The sequence below is a fragment of the Entelurus aequoreus genome, linkage group LG05, assembly GCF_033978785.1.
Source record: "Entelurus aequoreus isolate RoL-2023_Sb linkage group LG05, RoL_Eaeq_v1.1, whole genome shotgun sequence".
NCBI lineage: Eukaryota > Metazoa > Chordata > Actinopteri > Syngnathiformes > Syngnathidae > Entelurus > Entelurus aequoreus.
Window position 1 is genome coordinate 62,796,303 of NC_084735.1, and position 21,492 is coordinate 62,817,794.

At 38.1% G+C, this 21,492-nt stretch overlaps 2 protein-coding genes across 4 annotated transcripts in view; both read right to left on the reverse strand.

The window, feature by feature from the left end:
• LOC133650866 (dnaJ homolog subfamily C member 18-like) overlaps positions 1-3,668 on the reverse strand; it is an 11,908-nt gene extending 8,240 nt beyond the window's left edge. The window contains exons 1-3 of one of the 2 annotated variants that reach the window (XM_062048590.1): positions 3,043-3,181; positions 2,479-2,647; positions 2,257-2,402 (exon numbers count right to left, since the gene is read on the reverse strand). In XM_062048590.1, the coding sequence (XP_061904574.1) occupies positions 2,257-2,402; positions 2,479-2,647; positions 3,043-3,169 (442 nt within the window). In that variant the 5' untranslated portion in view covers positions 3,170-3,181. Of the gene's footprint in view, positions 1-2,256; positions 2,403-2,478; positions 2,648-3,042 lie in introns of both variants that reach the window. The other variant, XM_062048589.1, reaches the window with a different exon arrangement.
• A 904-nt stretch (positions 3,669-4,572) lies between these two features.
• Positions 4,573-21,492, reverse strand: part of LOC133650865 (protein phosphatase 3 catalytic subunit alpha-like) — a 60,959-nt gene continuing 44,039 nt past the window's right edge. Inside the window, exons 9-14 of one of the 2 annotated variants that reach the window (XM_062048587.1) lie at positions 19,395-19,520; positions 19,248-19,325; positions 19,012-19,096; positions 17,432-17,529; positions 14,201-14,251; positions 4,573-10,658 (exon numbers count right to left, since the gene is read on the reverse strand). In XM_062048587.1, coding sequence (XP_061904571.1) covers positions 10,480-10,658; positions 14,201-14,251; positions 17,432-17,529; positions 19,012-19,096; positions 19,248-19,325; positions 19,395-19,520 — 617 coding nt within the window. In that variant the 3' untranslated portion in view covers positions 4,573-10,479. The remainder of the gene's footprint in view (positions 10,659-14,200; positions 14,252-17,431; positions 17,530-19,011; positions 19,097-19,247; positions 19,326-19,394; positions 19,521-21,492) is intronic. The other variant, XM_062048588.1, reaches the window with a different exon arrangement.

Genomic DNA, 21,492 nt, shown 5'->3' on the forward strand with positions numbered 1-21,492 from the left:
CGCCTTTCGGGCGGGTGGGACAAGTTAAACAATAATAATGATAAATGGGTTATACTTGTATAGCGCTTTTCTACCTTCAAGGTACTCAAAGCGCTTTGACAGTATTTCCACATTCACCCATTTACACACACATTCACACACTGATGGCGGGAGCTGCCATGCAAGGCGCTAACCAGCACCCATCAGGACCAAGGGGGAAGTGTCTTGCCCAAGGACACAACGGACATGACTAGGATGGTAGAAGGTGGGAATTGAACCCCAGTAACCAGCAACCCTCTGATTGCTGGCACAGCCACTCTACGAACTTCGCCACGCCGTCCCACAATCACGGTTGCATGAAGGAGAAGGGTGGGAGATAAATCACAGAGGGGATCCAATAAGAACTACTATCTATGTAAGGCTCAGTATTTTAGTTTTCTCTGGAAAAACAAGACTATTGTCACACGCCTCAATACAATGGCTTCTACACCTGGAAGAAAGAGTACAGAAAACCTATGGGCGCACTTCATCTTTTCCGCGTTGCAAAACATGACCAACTTGAAGCGCAGTCTACAGCTGGCTATCCGGACACCAACGCAACAGTAAGTTGGCCAAAGCTAATATTTAAAAATTACTCTTACTGTACATAAATATTGTTACTATTTAAGCACGATAGAGCTGGAGCAAGACCGCTTACTCAACCACTACTTTTGTTGTAGAGGTGGTAAGCGAGCTTGCCCAGTAATTTAATAAGCAAAATATCTGTACAGTGTACATGACATGATGTCCTCGGCACACTGTTCAGCTATTAGTTGCACAACTTGACAACCCAAAAGACAAAAGAGAGGTAAGTCAGATACTCTATACAGGGGAACCTCAATTTACGAAATTAATTGGTTCTTGAGCGAGGTTCATAAATGGAAATGTTTGTATAGTGAAGCAAATTTCTCTAGAAAAAACAATGTAAATATGAATAATGGGTTCCAGCTTCGACAAAAGTCAAAATTTTAGTAAAAGTTTAAACAATTTGAACACAATATAAAGTGCTGTATAGTACTGTATATCAAACATAGCAAGGAGGTGATGAATCGACTTCATCTTTATTAACAACCTAAAACAATGACAATGACAAGCTCAGCGCATATCCACAGAAGTCTCTCCGGTGTTGACAAAAATCCTTAACTTTAACAACGATATTAATACAAAAAAAAAGTTGTAAAATTACGCTGCAAGTGCTGCTTTAAAACATGCCTCGACAAAGGTGGCATTAAAGTATTACAATCTTTGCTTCAAACTTAAATAAACATTTAAATAACAATCATCCAGACGTGCACAAGGAGTTTAAAGGTATTGTAGATAACCAGCTCCCCTGCCCTGCACATATAAATACATAGACGTGCACACAGCGACTTGTTGCCAATTATTAGCACAATCAAAATTGCATCGTAAACTAATGTTAGTGAAAATGTCCTACAATTTGTGTTATATTTTTAACAATGTGTACTTTACCTGCTATATGTCTTAGCTGTGTACTTTTAGCCGTATACTTTTTAGTATTTAGTAATGATTTTATTTGTCTTAAAACACAGACCAAGAGTGGCAACTATAAATCATGAAGCACTTAATAAAATGTAGATAAAGCTTTCTATTCATTTCTAACCTAATCCTAGATTATGGCAGACTTTATGTAATAAAAAACAATTTTATATGAGTGCAAAAGGAAAAGCCCAATGTTCTGTATTTTTTATTAAACTGTTCTAAAATTGTTCTTTGAGTGCTATAAAAAACACATGTTTCATGTATCGTAAGATTTTCTGTTGAAAACAATACTATAGTACGATACGATAGTATCAATCAATGTTTATTTATATAGCCCTAAATCACAAGTGTCTCAAAGGGCTACACAAGCCACGACGACATCCTCTGTTCAGAGCCCACAAAAGGGCAAGGAAAAACTCACAACCCAGTGGAATGTCGAAGTAAAAAAGAAGGAGCTTATTAACTACAATGTCAGACCACAACGCCTGAAATCCATTGACGTCACCAATGGCAAAAACATCAGCAATGGGGCAAATTCCAAACGGCTCGTTTTTTGGAAGTATAAAAGAAGACAAAATCATTTTACAAATATCTCCGCAATGCCGCCACGGTTTGATTTGAAATATTTGTGACATATGCAGATTCCAAACACACAACATCAGCTACCAATAGGTAAGAAAAGTTTGTTTTGCATGAAAGGGGCCCTATTAAAAAGTGTGTTGGATTTCAGTCTTCTACCTTTAAAAGCATCTGTGGCTCCTGGTGCAAAGTTCTTGTCAGGGTGAAACTTGAGGGCCAACTTTCTATACGACTTCTTCAGATCTTCATCGCTGGAATTCTTGGGGACGCCAAGGATCTCGTAGAAGTCCTTGCAATTCTTAATCCTGCAATGGAAAACGTTTGGATGTTCAAATACTACACTAGCTGTGGCATTTAATCTTATGAGGACAAGTGAAGGACCTTAAAACACCCTGCCGCTGATCTTCTGTGTAGCTTTTCTTGTCATCGCCGCTCACATGACTTTTCTCAGCGTTGCCACAGTCCTCTTCTCTCCAGCCTTTTGGCGGGGGCATGTGGTTCACTTCCGGAGCCGCGTTGCTTCCATTTTTAACTATGGCATCAATCAGCACTACAAAGATAAGGGAAATACTTTCAATAACATTAAACTGGACATGTACACCGGGAATTTAATATTAGGTACACCTGTCTAATTTAGCTCGTAATGATCATGCTTGTAGTTTGGAGAAACACACTCCATTATACTGAGTAAGATGTGTGTCTAATAATTAGTTTGCTTTATTAAGCTACTACATGAGCATATGTGAACATACTGTTTGATTCATGCACAATACAATGGAGGGGTCCTCCACGGCAATAAGTAAGACTTACATTTATATTTAAATGATTCTTCAAATTAAGATTTAGCTAAATATTTACACTGTTGACCTTTTGAATGAAGACTGTGATAAATATAAAAGACTAACATTAACCTTAGCTTGGAAAACGTGCGGCTGCTTAGGTTACCTCTGGCCCGGGTGCTGTGGTAGATATTTTGGGCTTCGTAAAGCAGCTGCAGCGCTCGGTCCTTCCGTCCTGACCGTAGCAACAACTTCGCCTTCTCTATCAGCCGGTCCGCCTCGTCTTTGTCCATTCTACAGAATATTCTTATCTAACGTGTCCCGGCAGAGAGGGGGCTGCTTTTTTAGCTATAAACGTCACTATGACGGCTTTAGCCGCGTAGCTTCGCTAACTGACAGCTGCGTAATGTTAGCTAGCTGGCTAGCTTGTTAGCTTCAAGCTAGCAACTGACTTGACGTAGCAGCGGTTGTCGACAAGTCAAATTACATGTTTCTTTGTTTGAGTAAAGCTAGGAATCAAATCAATATCCGCACTTTTAATCATACTTAAAACGCCGAACTGTTCACCTGCCAGCTAGCTTAAACTGACAGGGGGTACGCTCTCGGTGACGTCACTTCCTGTGCTCGCATAAAAATAAACGCTGGACGAGCGTTGAACTTGTTTAAAAAAAAGAAAAGAAAAACATCACAATAAAAAACAGAAAATATGTTGAATGACTTTCTGAAAATAAAAACAAAACAGTCTTTTGTGCCCGTAGGTCAGGAAATAAGCATTGATAATCATTCCCCATCCCGTGTTGGCGTCCCAGCAAATATCTTTATGACGTCACTTCTTGTGCTGACATAAAACGGAACATTACACAAGTTTTTTTAGTTTTTTTTTTCTTCTAAAAACAAAACAATAAAAAACATATGTATTGGATAACTTTCTGAAAAATAGATAAAAACAAAATAATTTTTTAAAAGCATCGCTAATCACCCCCTATACCCCTTTTGACGTCTCAGCTATTATTTATAGTGAACACGTGGTCACTTCCTGTGCTAATATTAACCATTTTCTAATGCAGTGGTCACCAACCTTTTTTTGGGGGGGTGGGGGGGGGAAGAGACAATCACGTGTGCTTACGGACTGTATCCCTGCAGACTGTATTGATCTATATTGATATATAATGTAGGAACCAGAAATATTAATAACAGAAAATAACAACCCTTTTGTGCGAATGAGTGTGAATGAGTGTAAATGGGGGAGGGAGGTTTTTTGGGTTGGTGCACTAATTGTAAGTGTATCTTGTGTTTTTTATGTTGATTTAATAAAATAAAATAAAAATATTTTTTTTTATTTTTTATTATTATTATTTTTTCTTGTGCGGCTCGTTACCAATCGATCCACGGACCAGTACCGGGCAGCGGCCCGGTGGTTGGGGACCACTGTTCTAATGGGGAAGACGTGTACATTTTGTCCAATATTTTCAGTGTTCATTCAAAAAATGTAGTGCTGACACAAATTGGAATAAAGTGACGAAAATACATTCTAAGAATACTTTCAAGAAATAAAAATATTTGTATGACTGAGCATTATTGTCCTTGAAAAGGCAGACTTTTCTCTATGGGAGCGAAAATCAAATTGTCTGCTGTGGTAGAAGGTAGCATATGGGTGAAATCAATTTAAAAAAAAAGAAAATAAACTGACTGTAGATTTTGTTCATGCATATTTTATTCAAGAGTAAAAAATGAGATTTGTCCCATAGGGCATGCTTACAATGTGTGTATCATTTAGGAATTTGAATGCAAAAAACAAAACAAAACAAGAAACAGCAAAATAAAACATATTTGCAGAGATATTAAAATAAAATATGTTGCAAGATCAAATCCATTATATTTGTTTGTCGAAATATGCATGTAGTCCATACAAGAACCAGAACAAGAGGAAAGGAAAATAACCATAAAGCTTAACTTGTAACAATAATAGTAATATCAGCAGTAAATAGAACCAGTACAATGTTTCTTTGTTGAAACGCAAGTGTGACACATGATTCTTTTGGTGTCCAATTCATTTACATCTGAAAACCATGCTATCATGCTTTGGCAGCCTGAAAGTAGCTTTTCACTGAGATTATATTCATTCACACTATTAAACAGTTCCTGTACAATAGTACAACAGAACAATAAACACTTTGAAGGGCATCCCTGCATACAACGAATCAGTAGAAAATTAAAAGCAGTGGCAATAAATAACACAAATGAAAAATGGACAGTAACTCAAAAAGGAAGCCTATTTATAAAATGTTATAAAAACAAGACAAATGAAACAACAAATTGAATGTAATCGTAAAATAATTCAAGTTTACTATTCGAAAAACACAACTACAGTATCACAATTATAATCTCACATTACAATTAGGAGCTTAACTGCATGCATTGATGCGTTCCATACCATAGATGCTGTGTTTAAAAATCACTGTTTTGTCCGTCTTTGAAGTCACATACTGTACCTTTATTCTTCTCTAGAAAGATGGAGTGGAAAGAAATATAAAAATCCAGAACTTTTCCTTTTCTTGAAGGGAACCCTCAGTGTTCAGACGGTACAATGGAAAACCAGCAAATGTGATATTAAAATCATTACATTTACTTTAGTTTTTTTAATGTGTTTTTTCAGAAATATCACCACCCTGGGAACCAAAAATCTCTATGAAGCTGCGTTTCTCACTGATTTTGTCATTTGGCAGTTTGCTGAAAGTAACAATTTTCAAACCAAAAATTATAAGAGCAACACAACCGACTATCCTATGTTACCTTTAGTGGTCTAACAGAACAGATTTATGTTTTAAAATTGTCAATAGGAACAAATAAGCTCTGCTTCTTCCTACCCCTTTTCGGACATGCTGAAATGAGAAACTGTATATATGTGAAACTGTTTGCACGTTCAAAATTAATTTACACCATGACCATATATTTTCCGCAATTAGTGTACTAATTTTTGTAAATACAAATTGCTCGTCGGCCAGACGAATTATATTCTGGCATTGAGGCTGACACTCGCAGAATTCTAGCCCACACATGTTCATACACACACAAAACCAGTGCCATAGAAGCAACTAACAATTTGCAGTCATGTTGTTACGATTACGTTGTTGCGCTTTATATACTTCTGCACTTTAAATGATGCTGCTAAAATACTGTAACTTGACCACATTGCACACTTATTTATAACTAGCACTTTGTGTATGTATATTGCACTTGCATTCTGAAATGCTTTTCATTGTGTAATTTTAATCCCGCGCAGAACTGCTAGTTTGCACCATACTGAAGCAGAATGAGTCTAAGGCCAACCAAGAATGTTAAAACAATATCTAAATGGCGGAAATGTATCCATAAAAATAGGGAAAAGCTGCTGATGGTGTGTTTGACAGAGCTGGAAGGAGATACCGTAAACGTCCACTCTCCAAGGTAAATACTGTACATTATCAATACTTTGCTTCATAAAACTACTCTATTTGTTTGTAGTACATTCTATTGTATTGTTTTTGTACAATATTTGTACAACCTTTTTTTTAGGTTACATTTTAAATTGTGCTGTTTTAGGGATGGCCCAGCACCAATTAAAATTATTTAAATTCATTTCAATCAAGACACTGATTTGAGATACAAGTGTTTTGAGTTAAGAGCTCTGTCACATAACCAATTAAGCGTCTAAGTTGAGGTACTACTGTACTTTGAAAAGTTAGGGCCCTCTAGGCATCTGTGGAAAGGTTGTAAATAGCCCCTTTAATGAGTCGTGATATTTCTTTAAATAAATAACAAAGACAGTACTTAAAAAAATGGATGTAAATATCACATTTACAAATCTGATAGTGTCTTTTATCAATTCGGTCTGATCATTGAGGGTTTCCTTTCAAGTTAGGGTCTCCAAGTTCCAAAATCTACTTTAAAAAAAAAACAAGCAGAGTGGTTCTTTTTGTTCCAGTTCAAGTTGTAAGAAAATCTTTACAGTTGCTGTTTTATTTGGATCACAGTGTGAACGCTCACCTTGACGTTGCATGGTGAGATTCGTCTTTAAAAAATTGTTGGTTTTTTTTGATGATTTTTAAATAATTAAAATAACATGTCAGGGTTGCTGCCTATTCCAAATGACACTATATCTATGCCGAAGTCTATTTTTGAATTTATTTAGTTCTCATGTTCTTTGTGTAGATATTACACATAAAATCTCTGTGAAATGTGCAAAAAAACACACACAAAAAAGGGGGCGCTAATGCACACCTGAGTGACGACACACATCTCTTCTTTCCCTTCAGAGACAAGCAGGTAAGAAACCAGGCAGTGCTGAACAAGCAGGATATATTATTATTATTACAAAAATTCCAAAATCTCTTCTTTTCCTCACCTCTGTGATCCGGTCCTATAGCAACACGGGCGTGATCGCTGAAGCTTCTTCAGCGGAGGAGGATTGTTTTTTACCCCCCCAGAAAGTGAAGATGTGCGAGGTGAAGGTCATGCTTTGCCAACGTGAGCACAAATAATAATGTCGCTTTGATATTAAAATGGAAGCTTTTTCAAACATTCTCTTATTAAGATGGATGTTGAGGAGATTAAGTGTCCAAGCGCCCCCCCTTTCTACCCTCAACTCCTCCAAGTAGCTAGGAGATGACTGGCGGCAAGTCGTGTGGAGGTTTAATCTCACACTGCAGGGACTTTTAGTGAAAATATAAGGTAAATAATAAGATTTCTGAGATTTTTGAGGTGACAAAATTGCCAGATGCATTAGTTCAGACATTATGTATATGCTTTTGGGGGTGGGAGGATGGGGGGATGTCCATTTTGAAGTATGCACATTTGGTTCCTTGCCAGATTAAGGACTAAACCCACACTGCAAAACAATATTCATCATATTATGATTTGTTATTTGTTTTCAAATTCACATACAGTCAAACCTCGGTTTTCGTACACCCCGCTTTTTGTACGATTCGGTGTTTGGCCAATACTTTAGCCCCAGTTTTTGGGGCAAACATTGCGCGGACCAAGGGATGGGCTTCGAAACCCGTTTGCAAAATGGCACCGCATGCCAATGTAACCAGTGGTAACCGCATCAAAAAAAGGCTATCGGTGCCTAATTTGGGTTATGAATAGAGATGTGCCGTTCGTAAACAAATCCGGTTTTTTGAACGTCTCTTTGAAGTGAACGATTAGAGCCGATTTACAGTTGGATGCAGATTGTTTGGGAGGCGTGCCACTTGACTGGATTGGAGTCACACTGACTGATGAAACCCACAAACTGGCCACGAGTCTAAAGAAACGTAGCAACATTTAGATGCACTTTTCTGGTTCACTTCTTTAAGTAATCTCAGGCCTGATTTACTAAAAGTTTGAAAGCACACGCAAAGCTGATCTACTAAAAGTGTGCGAAGTGGATTGCGTCTGTTAGCAGAATAAGGCGTGCAATCCATTTTGCATCTCTGTCTTAAATAATATGCAAAATATTTGCTGATCATTAAAAGTGGGTGGAGAGGATGCAAATATAATTATTTAGCACACGCAATGTGATTTATCAACACTCACCACCGTTTTGCGAGCACTAGTTTGCGTTTTATTTAGCACGGGTCAGAAGGACGTGCAAACTGACGGTTCCACACATGGCGAAAGGATCGGCGCTCACGCTGCAAAGACAGAAAAAGGACCGACAATAATCCTCTGTCCTCATGTGAGTGTCAACATTTTGGACAGTCAGAAATAAAAAATATTAGACATATTGTCTATTCAGCAACATCATTTTATAATTTTATAGCTGCTAGAGGACTTAAAGGGCTTAAAACAAATTCAATTGATTACATTTTGGTCTCATTTGATAATATTTATTTAATGACGTCTGTTTTTTTCACAGAGAATATCATTAAAATATTTTTTATATAAAAAAAAATTCTTTAGGGAGGTATCTTTTTTTCATTTCTACAGGAGGAGTATGTGCAGCCTCTCTTGAATGAGTACACCTTCAGCTGTAAAAAATAAATAAATAAAGTGGTGTCGTTGTCGATGCATTGCAGGACTGCTTCTAAAAGTGCAGTAAATGACAGTGTCTCTGTGGTGATGCCTAGTATGGTACACGCAAAATGCTTATTTAAATAAGGCGGTCTGCACCACTTTTCAATTGCAAACGCAGTTTTAGTAAATCCCACGCAACACGCCCACTAATAGTACACGCTGTTTTAGAGATTGCACACGCTGTTTAGCGTGAGGTATTTAGCGAGTCTATCATTCTGCGAAATCAATTGCCCAAATAAGTAATCTCACGGCTTGATGTCTCAATCAGAATCTCAGCTTTATTTATTGACTGCGACGCGGCCAAAGAAAGTTGCGAGTCCTAGGTCTTTGATTAAAAAAGGTGACAAACACTATTATGTACAGAGGTGCCAGCTTCACGAAAACAGGAGTCATCAAAAGTGATGTAAAATGTTAATTTATCCATTTTTTTTAAAATTTCACATGGTTTTCTGCATTTACCATAATTATTCTTAAAACATTTTTGGGGTGTCTGAAATGAATTAATTGGATTTACATGATTTGCGATGAGGTGGCGACTTGTCCAGGGTGTATCCCGCCTTCAGCCCAAATGCAGCTGAGATGGGCTGTAAGGGACAAGCGGTAGAAAATGGATGGATGGATGGATGGATGGATTTACATTATTTCCTGTGGGAAAAACTGCTTAGTTTTTGGTCTGACTTTTGGAAAAGATTACAAACGAAAATCCAGGTTTGACTGTAATTCCATCGCTCAATAGACTGTGGTATGAAATAACCAAATTTGGTTGCCGGGTAAAATGCTACAACTAAGTTTGAGTTTGAGTTTATTGTTGGGAGCATTTACATAGTACAAGTCTCATTGAGAGGGGATCTATTCGGAAGTAACCAAATTGGGTTCCTTGCTGGAAAAATTCTATTCGGAAGTAACCAAATTGGGTTCCTTGCTGGAAAAAGCACTAAACCCACACTGCATACAGTATTGATAAAGTCTTCATGATTAATAATTATCAGTTATCATTGTTGATATGCTGGTTCCACTGCCTCATAGTGACGAATTCAGTGTGAAGTAGCCAAATATGGTTCCTTGCCAGATAACGCTCTAAGCTGCCACACTGCTAACACATTTATTTTGCTCCCCCCCCCATCCTAAGGTGTTGTGAGATTGTTTTAATACTCTGAAAACAAGACTGATATCCTCGAGCTGTGAGTTTGTGAGTAGCTCGTTATAAGCACTTTATAAAAAGAGTAAAATAATCAGCATGGCATGGATACTGCAATTATGTCTTCCGTCAAGGTCGAACAGAGTCTGTAATAGAGCAGAGGGAGGTAACAGACACCACTTTGACGCACACCGCAGCCCCCAGCTTGCTCCACCTGTGCAACGACATGCTGTCACCAAACAAATGGCCGTTCGGCTCCTATTACATTAGCTGCAGATTTCACCCTTTGTCTATCTGCTGTGGGCCCGTTTGTGTTTCTATGTTCTGAGGCCTGAATTTCCGATTTGGCAATGTCTCACTGCACGGGCAACACCCGCAAAAGTTGCTGCTGCCCCTCCTACCTCCACCACAACTACCACCAACCGAGGCTCACTGGATGTTGCTGTTGTCATCCGTGCCGTTCGCCTCGGACATATTCATCTTTCCCATCGAGTGACCCACGTGGTTGACGCCGTCCTTGCGAGGGGGCATGCGCTCGTTGATGCGGTCCAGACCCTTGGCTTCCGCGAAACTGGTGATCTTATGCTGCGGGGAAAAGCCACGGATGGCTGAGGAGGTGGAGAGAAGCCAAAGCACGAGATCAGACTCACAGTTGGATAATTATGGCTAAATATTGTTTAGTGTTGGGCGCGACACATTTTTAGACATTGTCCACAACATTAAGTACACCTACATAATTGTATCATGTATCAAACAGTTGGATGCCGCCCAGTGGGGTACACTGTTGTCGTCTACCACCATTTATTTATAGTTGTCCTTGTAAAGGCAGCATTTTTTGCCAATTACATTTTAGATAGAAGGTGTACCGACTGAACGTGAACTACGGAATACAGGGGCGTCCAAAGTGAGGCCTGGCGTCCATTTGCGACCCACGGAACATTGTAGAAATAAAATTAAACAACAACAACAAAAACAGCAAAAATGGGAAAAACTAAACAAAAATACACAATGTCAAGATAAAAAGCCCGACACTAAATAACAATAATCAAACACCATTTTGCTTCTTTTTTTTTAAAATCAGGTAAATCACACTTTTGATTTTAGATTAATCATGATCAATCAGTCACTACAAAGCTGTAACTTATCTGTGGTACTTTTGTTGACAACATTGTTGCAGGTATACTACACCAGCGTTGTTGCTTGATCCTGCTAGCAGCTTCCTCCAAAGCGTGTTTTTGCTTGAAACTTTAGAGAGAATTCATAGCTGCAATAAATGCAAAATACCTTATTTTTTCTAAAGTCCCGACGGGGTGTATTTTGAAGTGAAATGTGTCACCAGTCGTAGCCTCCTCGCTCATCTTTGCACATAATATTCCACGTCAACATACAAGTATCCATCAAGATAAAGGTGCATGTGCGCTCTAAATACATTTGTGTCATTACTCGACATTTATGCATTTTTTTGCGATAATCACATGCGTTGACTTCTTAAATTTGACAGCCCTAATAACACCATACCATACCGTGACAACTTTATTAGTAGCCCTTTAAAAACAACCACAGTTGAGAAACAAAGGGCTGTACACCACACACAAGTAGAAATATAGGAGAGCATTAAAAGCAAAGACATAAAACACACTTTGTCTTAGTTTGCAAGCTTTGTCTTTAAATATACCGGGGTGTCCCAAAAAATTGACATTATTTCACAGGACAATACTTTTGTTAGTCATTGTTAAAATAACCTCAACATTTTTCAGAATGTATAGAAATAGATCAAGATTTGGTCTAGCAATAATGAACTCAAGTAGAGAATAATTTCCGCACTGATAATTTTAGCGTGTATGGCAAGACCTTAACTACCGACTTGACGTGTGCGGTGTCACAGGCGGTGGACATATTGAACACTTTTCAAATTGATTTCAGAATAAACTTATGATGTTCAACACTAAAACTCTTCAATTTCATTGTGCTAGACTTAGTAGTTTTTACGATAATTGCTTTTAAAATGATGTAAAAAAATTTTGGGACACCCTGTATATACTAGGACTGTGAACCTTTGGGCACCACACGATTCAATTTGATTCGATTATTGGGGGTAACGATTCGATTAAGAATGGATTCTCAATTCAGAGCAATTCTCGATTCAAAATCAGTACTTAACATTGGGTGCCAGTTCTATGATTAACTACATATTACTTTAAAGAAAACTGTTTTTTTTAGTCAAATTCTACCCAAATATCTAATAAAGTGGCTGGACAGGAAAGATTAAAAAAAAATATATATATACAGTAAATATATCAATCAATCAATCAATGTTTATTTATATAGCCCTAAATCACAAGTGTCTCAAAGGGCTGTACAAGCCACAACGACATCCTCGGTACAGAGCCCACATACGGGCAAGGAAAAACTCACCCCAGTGGGACGTCGGTGAATGACTATGAGAAACCTTGGAGAGGACCGCATATGTGGGTAACCCCCCCCCCCTCTAGGGGAGACCGAAAGCAACGGATGTCGAGTGGGTCTGACATAACATTGTGAAAGTCCAGTCCACAGTGGATCCAACACATCAGCGGGAGTCCAGTCCACAGCGGGGCCAACAGGAAACCATCCCGAGCGGAGACGGGTCAGCAGCGCAGAGATGTCCCCAACCGATGCACAGGCTAGTGGTCCACCCGGGGTCCCGGCTCTGGACAGCCAGCACTTCATCCATGGCCACCGGACCTATGCAACTCCCCCTCGCAAGGGACAGGGGAGAAGAGGAGAGAAGAAAAGAAACGGCAGATCAACTGGTCTAAAAAAGGGGGGGTCTATTTAAAGGCTAGATTATACAAATGAGTTTTAAGATGGGACTTAAATGCTTCTACTGAGGTAGCATCTCTAACTGTTACCGGGAGGGCATTCCAGAGTACTGGAGCCCGAATAGAAAACGCTCTATAGCCCGCAGACTTTTTTATTTTTTTTATTTTTTTATTTTTTTTTTTTGGCTCTGGGAATCACTAATAAGCCGGAGTTCTTTGAACGCAGATTTCTTGTCGGGACATATGGTACAATACAATCGGCGAGATAGGCTGGAGCTAAACCGTGTAATATTTTATACGTAAGTAGTAAAACCTTAAAGTCGCATCTTAAGTGCACAGGAAGCCAGTGCAAGTGAGCCAGTATAGGCGTAATATGATCAAACTTTCTTGTTTATATATATATATATATATATATATATATATATATATATATATATATATATATATATATATATATATATATATATATATATATGTTACAAATAAGAATCGTGAGTCATTCAAAAAATGTATTGTTTTGACACTAGTAGTATATATATACAGTTTTTAAAGCCTTTTTACTACATTTAATAACATTAAAAAATAGAAAACTGCTCGCCGCATCCATTGTGTTTTTTGTTGTTGTTGTTTTTTTTAAAGGTTTGGACACCCCCGATTAGAACAATAACTCTTTGTCATTTCAAACTGTAATACTCTTGCTATATTTGATTCTCTTTGCAAAAATAAAACACAACAATTAAAAGACCACACAGGCTTTCTCTGTTAAAAAAAAAAAAAGGTAATAGATTAATATGATGATATATTATTGAGAACTACGAATACATCAATATTAATGTATCAAATATACTGAGTATCTAAAAAGTACTATATGTAGTAAATGGGATTTATCATGAATTATTATTAATATAATTATTATTAATGAACATTTTGCTAACCAAATGAAACACTTTCATAGAGTTTTAATTCATTACGTGAAAACATATTCTACTCCATCATCTCCAAAAATGTTGTCAATATTGGACAATGCAGCATCAAGTTGCCATGGAAACTGTCTTGCATGTTTCTGTACTGTATTGCTTAAGATGTGTGTTTCCTTTTCTAAATGTTGCCCCCATTTCAAATGCCCTTGTTGGCCATACATACACCCATTAGAAAGCAATGTTGAATGATGATAATAATAATAATAATAATAATAATAATAATAATGTGTGTGAGATGATGCATATGTGCATGAGTTGCGTCAGTGAGAGTTGGAAGACCAGGAAGATGAAAGAAGGAAACCCATATGCTAGGACGATATGGGCAAAAGGGATAAGGGTGGGGGATACAAGGGGCTCACACAGGTTTACCTTCTACGTCCTCATCATGCGTCTCGATGGCTTCAATGGCCTCAATGGTGGCTGGGGGTGGAGGAGGAGGAGGGAAGCAGGTTACTCCGGATAAAGCCATGCAAATGTCAGAAAGGCAGCAGCCACCCCGCTCGAAAAGGCAGCTCAAATGTTAGGATTAGGATGGAGTTCATTGTAGCAATGGGAGCCAAACTTGGTGGGACGCCATGCATTGATTTGAAGAGTTGAAAAGAGGTCAGAGGTTAAATAATTCATGTAGGGAAAACAACGAGCGTGATCGAGGCATACGGATATGGACCAAAATGCCCCAAATAAGTGACATCCTAAAAGTCAAACAGGTCAAAGGTTAGATCATAAATAAAAATGGTTCTATGGTTGACTATGATATGCTGTGATATATCAAATAAAAAACATTGGATTTTTCAGTTCAATCAGTTTGTTGTTGGCATCTCTCCAAACCTTTACAAACATTTTCTAAACTTACAGCTTGAAGCTCCTTTTATTTACACATCTCACTCACCACATTGATATCAACAATTCCAGATCAAAGGAAAGTAATGCTTTAATTGTTCACTCAAGTAAAATCCAAACACATCTTCTTTTGAGTGTATGGATCAGACCCAGATTAAAAAGTGAGAACAGATGTCAACTTGATTACTGAGCATTGGTTGTGTAAAAAAGCAATAAGCAAACTAAGCAAAGTATTGTAAAATACGGCGAGTACGAGGTTGCTAACAATGCAGCTAATGGGACTACTCTATTCCGCCCATAAAGCCCTCTAAAATAACATCCAAAACTGCCAACAATACTTCATTTACATCTCTTACTATTACAAGTGCTAATGTTAAGGAACTAATTCTAGCAGCGCTGTGATCACAGAGCGCTAACTAACTTATGCTGCTACAATATATTGACATACTGAGCTGTTGCTGTTGCACCGCTTCTGAGTTGGTGAAAGCGATCACAAATCATGCCTCTCACTTGTATAAGAGACGGTTGTTGTCATAAACCGAGAAGTTGGTCAACTTTGACATTCAACTTAAACCCGGAGATGGCGAGAAAGGCCGAAAAATGCTTGTTTGGGGTATTGTATTTTTTTTTTTTAATCTGCGGGATGATTATGATTTATTCTTCTTCTAAACAGGAAGATAGGGACATCCCATCAGTCGACATCCGAGTGAGAGCAGACATTGTACAGTAAGTGATTGTTTTATTATGTTCATAGTTTGTATTTCTTGTTTAGCATTATAAGCAATACTGCTGCATGATGCTTAGTGCAGTGATTTTTAAACTGTGGTAAGCGTACCACTAGTGGTACGTGAACTCCATCTATTAGTACACAAAATAATCACTTGATTAAAGCACAATATTTTATTTGCCTATATTCAAACACAGTGTTACTGTTCAAACTGTGTGTAATGTTACAGTGGTCAAAAATATTATATATACTTGGTAAACAAAACATCTGTCTTGTTTTTAATGAATACTTAGGCCTACTATGCTACTGTATTTTAATGTTGGTCATTATGGTGGTACTTGGAGAGACAAGTGTTTTCTGAGGTGGCACTTTGTGAAAAAAGGTTGAGAACCACTGGCTTAGTATTTCACAAAAGCTGGATATCTTCAGCACACAGCTTCTAAAATGTGTAGCTCATCCTCCGTATAACAAGCTTAAAAATATAGGGTCCTGGATCCTCTTTTGTCCCAAAGTAATCGTTTTTGTCGCTCATGAAGTCTGCCATTATTAGTAGTGTTGTTATTGTTAAAAGGAAAAGTGAACGTTGTGAAATTAATATGTCGCTATATGCTCAAAATGAGCAAAATACGTAAATATTACATGTCAATATATATGTGCCTGTTACTACACTTCATACAGGATATACTTACAGCTTGTATATAAAACATTGATAGAGGTTTTTGGATGTTTTTTTTTTTAAAGTGTTTTACAGGCAGAATTGAGCAACTTCAATGGCTCCATTGTTAGTTGGCTTTTTTTAGCGTTTATTTACGAATTAAGAGTGCAGAAAAAATGAAAAACGTGTTCTTGTCTTACATACAGTTTGTGAATGATAGGCAAAATAAAAAAATAAAATGCAGTTCCCCTTTAAAGATGTCTATGGATATTCTCATTCATCCAGGTCATTGTCATCTCAGGGCATTCAATCGATCGCAACTGGACTGTTTGGTTTGTCTTCGAAGAAACATTTTGGCCACAGATGCTTTTTTGTACCATTTGTTTACAACTTAATGGAATGCTAACGTGGATATTTCCGACTATTTTGGGCGGTTAGTGGTCTGCCAAACAATACCTCAAAGCAAACTAGGGGAAATTACACTTCAGCGAATATCGTTGGCTTTGACAGTGGGATTGCTTATTTGCATCTCAACAGTTGTTTTTCTCACTGCGTTTGGGGCAAAATCATCCCTGCCCATGCACACCCTCCTGGTTTTGGAGTATAAATATTTGGGGTTTTGGCACCAACCGCTGGACTAGATCTGACCAATCTAAGTGTCAGAAAATGTTTATGTAAATTATCAAAAAACTGTCCGTTCTGAGTTCCCAATGAACAGACAAGAGGCTGTCTTTGTTACACCAAGCAAAGGCTTGGAAAATTCCATTGTGTACGATGGGAGGAGACGGGATGGGGGTTATCTTTTGTCATCGAAGACCTGCCCAGGCTGAAGCCAGGACTAGCCCAAGCCCGAGGCATCTTTTTCTTTTGTGTTAATGTGACCGAAAACAATGACTGTTTACATACTCCCCATTCCTTTAGAAACAGATGTTGTTATGTAAACAAGGAAAGTCCAAATAAAAAGAGGTGGCGTACAATCTTTCGCCAGAGCGTGGGTGACACTGTAAGAGGTTACAGGTTGACACGTTTCTCCTCAATTGAGCGAAATTTAATTCTGCCTCTGTTTGATTCTTTGCTTATGTCTTGTTTAATATACAGTATGTCATCAGTGTTTGAACCTGACACTAAGTCTGTGAGCATGAACGGATGGAGCCTACTTAGATGAGAGGCAAAACATCTTCTAAGACAAACCAAACAGTCCAGTTGAGATCAAATGAATGCCCTGAGATTCCCCTTTTAATCAACAATAATTTACTGAAGTTACTAAGACATTTCAGGAACTATTTCATACTTTTTTCAGACAGCAATAACCGTCCAGGAAGAAAAGATGGAGGGGAAAAAGGACGGAAGAGAGTCTTATCTTCAGCCTTGTACTCACCACTCTGCAGCGTCTGTTTGCCCCCAGAGAGAACCCCGCTCGGCAGCATGCCAGTGGGCGTTAGGCCCTTGAGCGTCAACACATTTTCACTCTCCTCTCTGCAGGAATCACAGATCACAGACTCTGAAGCTTGTCGAAATAAGTGAAAAATATTGACGCCCTTCTTTTGACTCTTAACACCCATCATGCACACTTATCGTCCCGGGAACCAGCGTCCTCTGCAGTGGACGTATGTGTGACTCTGACAAAAGACCACAGACAAATGTCCATTGCAGAGGATGCTGGGTCTCAAAATGGTATACATATTAAATACCAGCTAGGTCTTCAACAGCAGAGGTAGTGCAGGGGTGTTGTCAAATTTTTGGTTGATAAGACTTTTTTTTTATTATATTGCCCCTGCAATTGTTCCACAAATGTAAATGTCTTTAAAAACACAAAATATGAATCCAACACACTGTAGTGTAGTTTATAAATAGCAGCGACATGGCCACTTTCCTCGCTGTACCCTTCAGGTTTCAAATAAAAACATGAATACATTAATATACATATATATTTATTATATTCATGTAAGCGTTCAAGATAGCTTTCGACTACTGCTCTAGTTGTCAGTTAGCCAATAGCAGCATTATCTTGTATTCTTTGAATATCTCTGTGCAGTCATCCCTCGCCACATTGCGCTTCAGATATTGCGGCTTTACCACATCGCTGACTGTTTTGGGATACTTTTAAATTTTTTAAAGCATATTCTACAATTATTTGCTCCTAAATGAAGTACTTTCAAGCATTGAAATGGCTAAACAAACTAAAAAATATCAATACTCAAGTAGTATTGGACACTAGATGAGACCAAACCAATCAGAGCGTGCTGTTCAGTATTGTTACCATTGATTGGCTAAGCCTCAGGCAGCATTAATATATTGGAGTAAAGGTGTGTAAAAGTGACTAAAAGGTGTTATTTCATGTCTAGAGGGCTCTCATAATGTTAAAAAATCATATTTAAAAGGTCGTTAACATTTTTTCTATGTTCTAGCTAGGAAAACATTTAAACTATAATCTATCCCTACTTTGTAGAAATACATGTCTGGAACCAATCAACAGCGATAAAGAGGTACGACTGTATTGCACAATAACTTACAAGGTACCTTTTGGACCAGTTTGTTAAAACACAGGTCTAAAGATAAGAAGGGAATACCCGCTCTATTCCTTCATCATTTTAGGGGTCCTTGCTCTGGAAATTGTTAAAGACGCCTACTATGTACCACTTAGCATCCTTTACATCAGGCAAATACGCCTTCTGTATGATGCAACACCGCTGAAAATTACAAAAACATATTGTTGAATCAATACCTTATTTGAAGCTGATCATAATTCTCTTTTTAAATTTTTTTAATACAGCACTTGTATTGTGTTGTGTCTCACTTTAACATATTGTGCTTTGAGTGGATGCTGAGTGTACAATGTGTGCAGTCAGCAGACTTTTTTGCGGACACAAACATGGCTCATAGTATAGTAAAAAAAAAATCATATCCATTTTTATCTGTGTAATGAATGCGTAGACTTAGTGCTGAAGATAAGATTACCTGAGAACTGAGAACATTTTGGCCATTTTCCCGATAGCGCGGATCTTGTTTCGGATCACCTCCTTGCGTGCTGCTGCTGCATTGGCTGTAAAGAAATATACGTGCATGTAGTTTGCATCTGGACTCTAAAAGATCATCGCAGCGTGTGCGTCACAGTGCGTTTGCAAAGCACGCCATTTCAAACACTCCAACTGAATGTTTCAACAATGCTAAATTTGATAGCAGAAAGATCTCACCGTCGAATATCTCATCTTCATCGTTCATTAGCTCGTCGTCGGAGCATATACTCAACACATTCACCAGCATCTCTGTGACTGAAAGAAATGGTTTGGTAATGGTGCAACGATCTATGGGGGTAGCAGTTTTTACGTAAGGCCTGAAACCTTTCTCTCCAACAAAGGGCAGTGACCAGGTGAAGACGTCCATGAAGTTGGGCAGCCAGTAGGGATGAGGCGAGCAGTTGAACTGTCGGATGTTCATGACGTTGTTCTCATATTTGAGTACGGCAGCTGGTGGGGAAGCAGAAGGAAATATTTTAGCAAATTTGTCTGTGTTTGAACAATTATACTCTACTTATGAGTACTGCAAACCTCTCCTCTTTACTTGTGCACATGCCAACCAGTAGGTGGCAGAGCTGAGGCCAGGCACTGCTGACACCAATACATCAAAAAGAGAGGCATAAAGCCACACAGAGATAGTCCGCCTGCCGACAGTCCCTCCCACGCACCCCCATCTCCCACAGCCAATGGCAAGAAAGACTCAAGATCTGAGTGCACCAACACACATGGGGGCTTCCTGATGTATTCCTATGCAGCTCAACGCGGCAATGTTGCTGCATGCAGCCATAATAATAACAACACACCCACAATGCAATTCAAAAATGGCTCTACGCAGGTAATGCTCAGTTTAGGTGTTTCTTCACCAATGTGTTTGTTATTGTTATCATGCTTTGCTCGTAAGGCAAGGAAGTTATTCATCAAGAAATTCATTATTTAAAGATCATTTATCAGGGTTTGTTGTATGGCCTCCTCTCTACAAGTGAGTCGCTGGATTTAAACACATTGCCAACTTTATATTATCTTTTTCTTCCTATAGTGAACGCAGAAAAACATTGCCTCGTAACAATTACTGGCATCCACTTACAAGTGTACATGTGGAAAAAAATGTTTGCTAATGAGGTGCTCCTCTTCTCATAAAAAACACCCCATGCTGCCTTCAGGAGCGTTAGTGTTGCTTAATACAGATGCAATGGCATGCAGCGTCTGCCTGGTGTGTTACAGTTAGGCTTGTCAAATTTAAGGCATGAGATTAATCACAAAAAAAATATTGCACTAATCATGTATTATTGAAGACTAATCACCCAGTTTATTTTGACTGCACATGCTCCTTTACTTTAACAGCGGAAGTTTTTTATTTTTCAAAATAAACCCAGATGGAACTTTAGATAATATTGTTACCAAGTTCTCAGCAAATAAATTACCTATATTTGGTGAGATATTTATTTTTTTATTTTGTGTATGACATTCTGACGATAAAATTGCAATTGTGACCAAATATTGGGGTATCTTTTTAAAGGTAATTTGCATCATGAAAGCAAGTATTTTAGTCATGATTAATCACAATTCAATAGTGCGATTAAACTGATTAAAAAACAGTACTGGTTAGAATCCACCTTAAAGCAGATGTTTAAAGCAGGCTACAAATTACCTTTTTTTAAACCAAAAAATTATAAGAACACTTCTAACGGCTAGCATATGTTATCAATAGTGGTTTAAGACATCGTATTTTACTAATCTATATTTGTCACAATTAAAAGTAAAACTTTTTAAAAGTTACTATTTGGCCCGAATCAATAAATGACTGGCTTTAAGGCTGTGCCAATCACGGTTGTCTCGCGGAAATATGCATGCCCGTCCCACGTGCACATACACAAAAGACATACAGTACAGTCTTGTCTATCGCGGTTAATTGGTTCCTGGCCTGTTTTTTCGCAAAGTAGGAGTTATTAATTATAAATCAAATATTTTCATAGCCAGAGCAAAACAACTTCTAACTACGGCTTTTAACGTTATGGGAACCCTCTAGACATGAAATAACACCCACAAAGTCACCTTTACACTCGCAAAAATGGGAATTTGTGCATCGCTAAGTACAGTATTTGATTAACGTAATGAGTGCCGTGCTGCTGTGATCGTGACGCTAATGAGTAAAAGGATACGTTTGTTTGCAGTTGAGTTCCTGTTACAAATATTAGTCTCATCTACAGTTTAGGTCTGTAATAGTTTTTATGATGTGAAGTTCATATTTTGTCTATTTAGCTATAGATGTCCCTGTTGTTTAGCAATGTTTGCCAGCGAAATCAAGTTTCAGTATATGTTGTTGAGTCTACGAGAGATTTATTCATCTAGTTTATTAATACTATTAAAGGCCTACTGAAATGAATTTTTTAAATTTAAACGGGGATAGCAGATCCATTCTATG